The sequence below is a fragment of the Danio aesculapii genome, chromosome 19 (assembly GCF_903798145.1).
Source record: "Danio aesculapii chromosome 19, fDanAes4.1, whole genome shotgun sequence".
NCBI lineage: Eukaryota > Metazoa > Chordata > Actinopteri > Cypriniformes > Danionidae > Danio > Danio aesculapii.
In genome coordinates this window covers 11,719,545-11,731,705 of record NC_079453.1, presented here as the reverse complement: position 1 = coordinate 11,731,705, position 12,161 = coordinate 11,719,545, and the positions used below count along the sequence as shown (strand labels likewise).

General features: G+C 34.8%; 1 protein-coding gene across 1 annotated transcript in view; it reads left to right on the top strand.

Moving 5' to 3' along the window:
* slc2a3a (solute carrier family 2 member 3a) overlaps nucleotides 1–12,161 on the top strand; it is a 30,508-nt gene that overhangs the window by 1,059 nt on the left and 17,288 nt on the right. Inside the window, exons 2-4 of the mRNA XM_056480093.1 lie at nucleotides 59–190; nucleotides 6,848–6,946; nucleotides 8,619–8,779. Of these exons, the coding sequence (XP_056336068.1) occupies nucleotides 176–190; nucleotides 6,848–6,946; nucleotides 8,619–8,779 (275 nt within the window). The 5' untranslated portion in view covers nucleotides 59–175. The remainder of the gene's footprint in view (nucleotides 1–58; nucleotides 191–6,847; nucleotides 6,947–8,618; nucleotides 8,780–12,161) is intronic.

Below are 12,161 nucleotides of genomic sequence, written 5' to 3'. Positions count from 1 at the left end.
GTATTATTCTCATAGTGGGTTAAAGACACTAATTTACCAATGTTCTGCAATTTTGCAGTTGTCAAAAGTGAGCTGGTCACGAATAGCATCACTTCTCGAGCATTAAAAGAGGTTGTGTGCCAAGCCTCACGTTCACCGGGAATCTGTCAATCTTGGACGTTTCCACTCCAGCACGATGGAGGGGGAGAAGGTCAGTCCTTTTAACCTGTTTTCTTCATTCAGTAAATGCTGTTTTGTACAATAGTATGCAGGCCTGTCGCCAGCCTGGTGAAAAGTGGTTCTTTTTTCTCAAAAAGTGAAAAATGTTGCAGTTATTCGCCTTATCTTTGTTTAATTACATTTTAAGCACTAGCTGGATTAGCTTGTTGGATGGTCATCAAAACCACACTTTTTGATGTACCAAAAATATTTTCTAAGATTTACAATAAACAAAATATGAAAAAATCAATAAACGCAAATTTATTACATCATATCATTATATAAAAAAAAAAAATCTGTTAAAGTTTTAAATTAAAAACGCCTATTGTCACTTCACTTACGTTAGATTGTATGTTGTCCTGCACAGTTGGATGTTGCACTCATGAAAAATAATTGTTTGCATTGACCAAAACTGATTAGCTGAAGTCACACGGAAGTGACGGCGAACAGAGGATTCTGCTTGGTCTTAAAGCCTTTTTCGATCAGTTATTTTAACAAATGAACATGGCATAGACATCGAAGTAGGACAAATGAGCTCATGTATAGGGCGAATTTTGGACCTTTGTCAGTAAGAGGTGGGTCTTCCCTTGGCTATGGGCCTGGTATGATATCCTTTAAAAATGAATTGCAGATTTGTCACAACTAAAAGCATATATATATATATATATATATATATATATATATATATATATATATAGTAAGCCCAAATGCATGCCATAAAATTAGTTTTACTATAAAATTTGAAATAATACTGGTTTTACAAACAGCTATCAGTCTGAAACACGCATACACACAAACACAAATACATTTTACTATAATAATACAGGGTTAAGTTTCATCCAGGGATGTGCCTACAAGATTCAGACAAGTCATATTTAAATGTGACAAATATTTGTTTCAAAATGTATGCAAAGCATTATAGCCTATAGTCAATGCATCTGAAGAATGATGTTATTTCAAATTAAAAGTTTAAAGTGTAATTGGTGTTAGTTAACTCTAGTTAATGAATGTAAACTAATGCTGAACTTTCTTTGCAAAGCATTTATTATTAATCTTAGGTGATATTTAGTTGCTAGTAAATGTTTTCTAATATGTTCACGTTGAAAGTCATAATAGTTTCATTCAAAGGAGCTAATAACTAGATTTATTTTTAAAAACCAACATTTACATAGCTTTGGAACTAAAGTATTTCTTACTGTTGATGTTTGTTAATTTTTAGTTATAAGAACTAATTTTGAAGTGTTACCTGTTGCAATTTAAAAAGTGTAACCTATCGTATTTACAGTAAAATAATTTTACAATATATTATGTTGTTTGAAATTGTAAACTCTAAATATTTATATACAATAAAGCAACACAAAAAAAATCTATTTGTCATCTTATCAGTTAAACCAACCTTTTTGCGGCTTACATCAATATTGTGATAAAATACTGTGATAAAAGCTTCATAAATAACCACAACAAGGAAATTTGATGCTCAATGGAATGTTTGCTTCAGAATGGAATATTAAGTTAATCAATATGATCAATCAGTACTGTCATCCATGATCCCGGTGTTGCTGTGTTTGCTGTGCTCTCATTGAAAGGGAGGTCAATGCAGCTGTTGCTGTCAGGATGTTGCCATGATGATGTGGGAGGGGCAAAGATGCAGTGTGTTGTACATACATGTTTGGGAAAGATGCAGAGTGGGGGGTGTTGTTGTTTGTATTTGGAGTTTATTTATATCCTCTTAACCCGCTCAGCCTCAGCAGATTAAAGTAATTCTGGAATAAGATTTTAGATTAGACACTTTTATTCATAACTGGATGTTTCTGATTCTTTTTTTTGTTTTTTTTGTTTTCCTTTTAGTCCTTTTCCAGTGTTTGACTCAGTGCATTTGTCAGATGACATTTGTTTCACTTATTTAACTGAGTCATCGTGACTTGAGAGTATTTACATGGGTTTGGAAGAGAGAGAGAAAGAGAGACCGAGTAGCCTAATAGGAATTATAGTATCAGATAAAAAGGAAATATGCTATTGATCTGCTTTTCCCATCATTGTTTCTCTCAGATTTAAATTTACTGGTTTTGCTTATAGAAGTCCACATGTTGCGCAAGAAATGTCTTGTTATTACATTGCAAACTTACATTACAATTTTTATTTAAAATTATTTTTGTCATAAATTTTTTTTAAAATAGTGTTAAATAGTTTATGTTTATAAACCTTTATATGATGAACAGATTTAAGTTTTGCCTTGTTTCCACTGGATTTGCCATGTACAGTACATCACAGTACAGTAGGATTCGATACACATCACACTGATCAGGCTTGCATTTCCATTGTCAGCTGTACCTTTATTCCAGAAAGTTGCGATCAATGTCATTCTCACTCCAAGAAAAAAAGCCATACAGACTGTTCCAATTTCATGGCAACTTTTTGAATTCGTACGATCTCATTTGTACAATTTAGTACGATTTGCTTATTCCACAATGACGGTTGGGTTTAGGCATGGGGTTTGGTGCCACACCCCCTTTTTAACCCTTTCACACCTATGATCACACCGGTGTGATCAGACTTGGCTGGTCCCTAAAGCGCACGATCACATCTGATGTGATCAGCCTTGGCTGGTCCCTGAAGCGTATGATCACATCTAGTGATTAGAATGTCATAAATTACAATTTATCTGTGCTTTCAAACGAATAACATTTATTTTTGGTTTCAGATATTCAAATACACATAACTACAACCTAAACAAAGCATTTAAGGTTTGTAAAATACATGCAGATGTCTACAAACATGGCAATAATAATTATTTGTGAATATATTTAAAAACAATGTGCTTTGTTCACGTAAGATACACACTGTTTATATAGCTCTATTCCTCTACTAGATAAACAGTTGCTTATCTTCATGTTTTTCCAAAGAAAATTATGAATAAACAAAACAAATCCAGCAGCTTGGATCTCTCCTGCAGTTGTTGCTAGAGGGGATTCAGCTGCAATCAGAAGTTAACGTGAAGTATTAATATTATTTATTAAATTAAAATGATGCATTAATTGTATTTTATTAGCGTCTACCCCTACCTCAACCTTAAACCCAACCCTCACGGTAATAAAACATTTAATTTGTTGTACAGTGTCACAAAAATTATGCTATATTAACGTGAATATCCTTAGCTGGATCCCATCTCTTCACCATGCTGCAGGAGAGGGAGAAGTCTAGATGGGATACAGCTGAGGATACTCGCGTCAATATTGCTATATTAACGTATTTTTAGCTGTGTTCCATCTAGCTAATAGAATACAATTAATGCTTGATTAATAATTTAATAAATATTATAAATACTTCTTGTTAACTTCTGATCGCAGCTGTATCCCTTCTAGCAACAACGGCTGTGCCCATTACTCGTCATATAACAAATAATACGATCATTATTAAGCTGTTTAAAAGACTAAATATATGTTATGTAGCAGTACAAGCTGTAAAATCTTATTGGGTTTCACGGTTCCCGCTGGAAGTAGAGACCTCTAGCTCCACCCTTTTGTAACTGTTCTGCTTGGTACCTGTGATAATACGTTTTCACTACAGCGTCAAATCTGCGCTCAGTGCTGCTGGCAACGCTACAGTACTACTGCTGTGGAGCATATAAAATTTACACATCTAAGCATGCCTGTTTTGATCTGGTATAAGACATCATGTTTTCACATTTATCACACGCACATTGTGCAATAAATGACCAGTGCATAAACATACAGACATACATGGTTCAAGATGTTTGTGTGAACTTAAAGTGTGATGAAATACATTCTCATAGTAGCCTATGTGTCAGTGATTTCAGCACAGTAATCCAGTTACACAAACACTTGGAAACATAAATCAACATCTTGCCTTGCCTATTTTTTACAACAATTAGTTGCCGCCCGGTGTTTTTCACTTGATATTTGCAAATAGTCGAGAAATGGCCATGCTTTCTGATGCTCTTGGCTGCTCTCAATGCTTTCTCCTTGCCAGTTTTAATCCCATAATGCACTGCGTGGGCGTTTGCGCTCAACTTCTATATGAATTAACTGAAAATGCTCGTTGCACTGTGCTCCAAACGAGCCAGTGGAAAATCGATGTGGGACCTTCAGACCAGACCCGGCTTGATTGAATAGATTGCGATATTCCTGTGTAATTAGATGCAAGAACATTTTTAGTTTACTTGCTTTATTCAAACGTATAATTCGCTTAATTCGTAAGTGAAGTTTATTTTTACAATAAATGCAGATTCGCATCATAGGAGGGGCCTCTGTCTGCTTGGTGATTGTGCACCAACTTTCAGATTTTTCAATTCAAGCGATTCATACAAATCACACGTTGAACACATCAAATGCCCGAAATGCTCAATTCACGGCACCTCATTCGCACGTATCGCGTCATTCACATTGCATTATTCGCGTGAATAACGCCACAGGATGTCTAATCGCGTCTTTGCATTGACTTAACATGTAAATTACTCATGCTTGACGCTTCATGCGCATCTGGTGTGAACGCACCATAAAGGATCACAAAAGTGGCATGATACTGTTCACTATTTTGGTACTTCTGGCAGTGGAAACAGAAATAAATACATACCGCACTGTTCTGAACCACTCAGTGGAAAAGAGCCCTTTTTATTCACATGTAAACATTGATCAATTACAGCATTCAGATTTACTCACGGATACTCAAGCGTGCTTGTTTGATGTGTGAGAACCAATGAGGTTCATTATTGATATTTCTGAGCTTCAGCAATAACCAATGATTTTGTTTTCACCATCTGCTGTTAAATATAAGCTCAGGATCTATTCAAGAGAGAATAGCAATGCATTTTGAAAATCAAATTTTTCGCCACATCTCTAGTGTTTAAAGATATTCGCACTAATTTTGAAATGGATCAATAATAACCTTTAAGGTCACTTGTGTCGAATGTCTGACCATGTCAGCATCACGCAGCTCTTCGCGATTGCCTCTCTCAGCACTGTTGTGTCCTGATGCCCTAGAAACCTGGAGTCTGAACTGCAGTGTTGTCTTACAGCTGAAGGCAGGGCTGTTTCAGGACATGGCTGATTTGTGGTGATTAAGATGAGCTCTTTAATAATAATGTTGTTGGCTGCTGTCGTGTTTATACCTCATTATTTACTACATCAGTCAAAGTGGAGTCCAACGTTACAACTGGATCTTTTCTTCATTACTTTCTTTAGGGAAATCAGTCAGGCAAAGGTTAATTAAAAATATGGGGCTGTAGCTAGAAACTAGGACTTTAAAGAAACATAAACACAGATGAAGGAAAATGAAGACATATTTTACTGTTTTTTTTTTTTTTTTTTTTAATGGCTTTATCATATATATACATATACAGTTGAAGTCAGAATTATTAGCTCCGCTGTTTATTTTTTTCCCAATTTTTGTTTAATGGAGAGAATATTTTTTTCAACATATTTCTACAAAATAGTTTTAATAACTCATTTCTAATAACTGATTTAATTTATCTTTGCTATGATGACAGTAAAATATTTTACTAGATATTTTTCAAGACACTTCTATACAGCTTAAAGCGACGTTTAAAGGCTTAACTAGGTTAATTAGGTAACTAGGCAGGTTATGGTAATTAGGCAAGTTATTGTATAATAAGGGTTTGTTCTGTAGACTATCAAAAAAAATATAGCTTAAAGGGGCTAATAATTTTGACCTTAAAATGGTTTTTAAAAAATTAAAAACTTTTATTCTAGCCTAAATAAAACTAATAGGTCTTTCTCCAGAAGAAAGAACATTATCAGACATACTGTGAAAATGTCCTTGCTCTGTTAAACTTCATTTGGGTAATATTTAAAAAAGAAAAAAAATATTTAAAGGGGGCTAATAATTCTGACTTATATAAAGTAAACAGCGGACGGGGGAGAAGGGCAGTTGAGGAGAGGGATTGGTAAAATGAGATGCCAGATCCACATCCGGCGTGTTCTGGCACAAATTAAGCCCTGCATTTAAGGCAATATACCAGTTTTGTATGATGAACTAAGTGTAAAAAACATCTATTAGGTAATATTAGTTTCAAAAATACATATTTTTAGTGGATATTTTGCATATCCTTTGATAAAACTACTTACATAGGCCAACTGGCAAGTATTGTAGCCGATTTTTCATAAGAAAGTGAACGATTTTGTGCAAATTTTGCTTAAATTTTTTATGTATTTTTTTTTATTGGACAGATTTTGTATTGATTTTTGCATTTTATTTCATAAATTCATTCATACCAAAGGGGCTGTTACTAGTAACTCTCAGATTGTGCTCTTAGGAATTTTATATACAGTATATTCAAATATATTTTTGACTTTCTGATTTTATTAAATACAATTTTGGTAGTTAATATCTTAATAAATATTATATATTTATTGCAATATCAGGAGCACACAAGCGCAACTTTCACTAATATTTTAATAATATTTTAAAATTTACAACAATGTTTTAAATACATTAATGAAAAAATATGTGGTTTGGATTTTTATTTTCATGTTTTAAATGCTTTAGAGATATCTACCTTGATCTGAGAACTTTTTAAAAGTTGTCTATATGTGTTTTTCATGATCGTTATTTGATTTTTTTTAAACTGTAAATGATAAACACCTAACCTTGAATTTATTTCCTTTCACAGAAACAGGTAACATGCTACCTCCTGTTTTCTTTGTCGACGGCTGTAATTGGCTCCCTGCAGTTTGGCTACAACACAGGAGTCATCAATGCACCAGAACAGGTTAGTTAGAGTGTCGTGTGTGCGTGCGTACACATGAATGTATTTTCTGTTCTCTTTTCCTATATGCATTTTGAAAAGGTTTAGTTAAAGAATTATATAAACCAAACCAACCTGTTTCAAGGAGAGTCATAACATTACAAACTTGGATTTTAGGCAAAGAAGTAAATGAAAATCAGACAAAAAGACAAATGAGTGCCGTTTGAAATGTTCCTCTAAAATAAGCGTTTTTCTCAGTCTCCTATGTTTATGTTCAGTTATTTCACTTTAAAGGCAATGAAAATTACATTTTCTTTGCACTTATAGTAAAATTACTAAAACTACACACAACAGCCTGAGAAAAATGCTAATTTCAGTTGAAAATTTTAGATGGCACTTAAGAGTTTTTGCATTTGAACTCTTCAAAGGTTCTTGACTTCAATGAGGGAATCATAATCCCAAGAAGCATTGCAAATAAAATTATGATTTTAAATATAAAGTAGTGTAATGAAGTTTTAATTGTAGAAAGACCAACCTTATTACATCACTGAGATAGATAGTCCTTTTATTGTCAGACTTGAATCCGGCATTTTCTTTGTCTTGCATAACAGCATGTTACATACTCCTTACAAACAGACAAGATGTAATGCACACACACACTTTCTAGTAGACTGAGCTTAAGATCTTTGTTTTGGTCTACATTCCTCAATGTGACCCTCTGATTGCTGGAATTGTCAGTACGGCATCATGGGTAATGTAGTTTTCTCTGCACACTACACTGCTGAACACTATCATTTTAAAAACGGGTTGAATTAATGCAACCAAAGTAAATACAGTCGATTAACAGCCCTAAGGAAAAAAAAAGATTGTTGTTGCAATCAGAACATGATTATTGTCCTCTTTGATTTGCTAAAAATTCAGCTTTATCACAGAAATACCATTTTAAAAATGTATTAAATTAGAAAATATGAATTTGGTTTAGGGCGTCATGGTGGCGCAGTGGGTAGCACAATCGCCTCATAGCAAGAAGGTCACTGGTTCGAGGCTCGGCTGGGTCAGTTGGCATTTCTGTGTGAAGTTTGCATGTTCTCCCTGTGTCCACGTAGGTTTACTCCGGCTGCTCCGGTTTTCCCCACAGTCCAAAGACATGCAGTATAGGTGAATTGGGTAAGCTAAATTGTCCATAGTGTGTGTGTGTGGATGTTTCCCATTGATGGGTTGAAGCTGGACAACCCAGGGCATCCGCTGCATTAAACATATGCTGGATAAGTTGGTGGTTCATTCCGCTGTAACGACCCTAGATTAATATAGGGACTAAGCCGAAAAGAAAATGAATGAATGAATGAATAAAACAAATAGTAAATACAGTCAATTAACAGCCTTAAAGAAAAAATGAATGGAGTTGTTACTATCAGAACATGATTGTTGTGCTTTTTGATTTGCTAAAAATGGATAACATTTTTTTTATTCATTTTAAAATGTATTAAATTAGAAAAGTTGAATTTCGATTGCTGTAGTATTTCTGAGTATTACTGTATTAACAGAATTTTTTAATAAAAAAATTGCTACATTGAGAATTGCACTTTTAATATATTAGTATTGCACTTCTTTTATTCCTCCTTTTTTTAAATATTCGGAAGAGTAAATGAATCCTTAGTATGGAAGGAGAGTGACCATAAAAAAATTAACCTTTCAGAAACTTCGGGCCTTCTTCAACGCCACGTGGATGGAGCGTTATGGGGAGCCCATCAGTCCAGGCGTCTGCACCATTGTGTGGAGTTTTGCCGTGGCCATCTTTAGCGTTGGAGGAATGGCGGGGTCATTCAGCGTCGGCGTCGTAGCCAACAAATTTGGAAGGTGAGTGGGAATGAATCTACAGTGTAATCTTTGAAATAGCAAATGCTGACCAATCGGAGGTTTTAAAAGGTCGTGTGAGGTGCTTCGAAATGTGCATTTTTTTTAATTAAGGCCCAATCCCAATTCTTTTTTTGTACCCCTACCCCTTCCCCTGAGTTTCGAGTGTGGTCCTGAAAAAATCTCAGTTTGAAGGGGTATCTAGCCCTTCTATTTAGCCCTATGTCTTCAAACTAAAGAGAATTGGGACACTCCTACCCTTTCACGTGAATGCGCAAAATGAGGGGTAAGGGGAAGGGCTAAGGTGTAGAATTTGATTGGGCCTAAATGTTTGATGTAATCTCAACTGAAACATGAAGATACAGTGAGATCTATTGTAGCTCCTCCCCTTTAAAAAAACTGATAGTGATAGTGGTTGCAAAATAACAAAAGGAAAGTGTCTTGAAGGAGGCAGGGCATGTCAGATACTAAAGAGCATTTGATTGGTCAGAAGATTTGATGAGATACTGAAGTATGAGGTGACATGAAAAAATTGTTGATCCTGCGATCTTGCAAAATTCTTAAATTAAAAGCAAAATAATTGCAAAAAATGTAAATAATCTCTTAAAACATCCAAGTTCAAATTATATAATCAATTTATATTTATTTTAGTTTGCATTTTATTGTTTTACGTGACTTACAGACTTTGCATATGCAGCGCAAGTGATGTATTTGAGTGTCTCGAAAAAAATCTGTGCCCTCACAATCCTAACATTACATGGAAGTGCGGGAAAAATAGTTTTATATCCTGTGCAGTAACCAGACACTGAAGCATGAGTGATTTACATGTGAACTCAATGCAAAGATGCGATTAGACATCCTGTAGCGCAGGTCAAGTGAATGAGATGGTGCGAATTGGGCGTTTGACGCGCTTCAGACTGCAAAAGAAAGTGGGAGCAAACATCTAACAAACGTAGCAATGGAATAGACAGAAAAGCAAGCAGCTTACAATGATGGAGATTGGTTCAAGGATGACGGCAGCTGGATGTGACCGATTGAAGGAAATTAATTTTGCTTTACATGTATGGCTGGCAGCCTATTACGATGTACGTCAAATCGATAAATGATTTCGATTAACTCTTTCCTTACTGTTGAAGAGAGAAAACGCTGACCTGCCTTTGACGAGTTTTACGACAATCTGTGTTTTAGGTGTATTACGTTAGGGGAAGCCCTAACGGATGTCCTGTTTGAGGTACATGATGTCAGATGATGGCGAGTTAAATCTGAGAGAAAGAAAGTAAGATCGTGGATAAAAATAAGAGTTATATATTTTTATGTAGGCGACGCTGTGATGCAGTAGGTAGTGCTGTCGCCTTACAGCAAGAAGGTCGCTGGTTCGAGCCTTGGCTTGGTCAACTGGCGTTTCTATGTGGAAGTTTGTATGTTCTCCCTGCGTTCGCGTGGGTTTCCTCAGAGTAAATTGTCCATAGTGTATGAATGTGTATGAATGTTTCCCAGAGATGGGTTGCGGCTGGAAGAGCATCCGCTGCATAAATCATGGGCTGAATAAATTGGCGGTTCATTCTGCTGTGGCGACCCCAGATTAATAATTGACTAAGCCGAAAAGAAAATGAATGAATGAATATTTTTATATATTTTGTTAATCGCAAAATCATCCGAAAATTTTTGAGAATTACCACCACAAAATCAGTCATTTTTATTGCAAAAAAATCCCCAAAAAGAATCGCGAAAAACTAGGGGGTCTGTAATTTATTAGTCAAATTTGTTATGTTTTCAGTGTTTTGAGGGATATTGAATGGTTCTCAATGACATTTGTGATATTAAATAAATGGTGACAGGTTTGCATTCCTGCACCTATTATTGGATGACTATAAAAGACTGCATATATTTTTTATTTTACTGTTTAACTTCCATGTGCAAGCAAGTGTCTAATAAAAAACAAACTATGCATCTAGTTTTATGGATGGATACAAATGAATATTTTACAAGAACTACAGAGCGACTTAAAGAGCGACATGCAGAAGTATAACTACGCATAAGGCATGCGCCATGGGTCATGCCGATCACTTAATGCAGAAGTATAAATCAACCTCTATGCTGACTGTTGGTGCTCTAGATTTGCTGATTTCAAACTGATGAATTCATATTTTGGCACAAATATGCATTCACAATGGTATGAACCATTATAGGGGTGGTCAAATGTATATTTAATTTATTTATCAATTTAATTATTAATATTATTTAAGATACAAATCATAGCAAACTATTTCTTAACTATTAAAGGGTGGACCCCATACATTTTGTTTTGATGTCCTTCAGGGTGGGTCAAGCATCAATTATGGAGGTCAGACCCCCCTAACCCCCCCGTTATTCATACACTACCTTTAAGTCAAAAGGAAGAAAATTCAGGCTAGAAAATTCTTCCATTTCATTACTCATGTAGGTTTACAGTTATCATGTAAGCTTTAACTGGACTGTAAATGCTTTATAAATAATAAAAGCAGTTAACTATAATGTAGGCACTCAGAGTATAAGAGTTGACCTCTGTCTTCTTGTCTGCCTGAATGCTGTCCTCTCTGTCAGAACAAGCACATTCAAAGCAAGTATTCATGTGTGCTCAGATGTCATTGTTCATTTTCTGCCCTTTTTTTCTGTAGCCTTGTCAGCCACCCTCCCTGCTTTTGCCTGTTATTTGATTTTGTCAGAGATAATCAATATGGGAAATGTGCATCATGGCAATAAAATTAATAATAGTCTCTGATGCATGAGGAATGAATCACTAAACAATACTTCACAATAAACAAATACACAATTAATATTACACATATACTGTTTTACAGTATGTGAAATAAGTAGTAAAGTAATTATATATACAGTTGTAGTCAGAATTATTAGCCCCCCTGTTAATTTTTTCCCTCAATTTCTGTTTAACGGAGAGAAGATTTTTTTTCAACACATTTCTAAGCATAATAGTTATAATAACTCATTTCTAATAACAGATTTATTTTATCTTTGCTATGATGACAGTAAATAATATTTGACTAGATATTTTTCAGGACACTTCTATACAGCTTAAAGTGACATTTAAAGGCTTAACTAGGTTAATGAGGTTAACTAGGCAGGTTAGGGTAATTAGGCAAGTTATTGTATATGGATAGTTTGTGTAGACTTTTGAAAAAATATATATATAGCTTAAAGGCGCTAATAATGTTGACCTTTTAAAATGTTTTTAAAAAAATGAAAAACTGCTTTTATTCTAGCCTAAATAAAACTAAGACTTTCTCTAGAAAAATTCAAAGGAGGTTAATAATTCTGACTACAACTGTATATATCAAAGTGTGTGTCAAAGTGTTTGTCTGTGACCAAAATGCGACCTCCGGTGGAC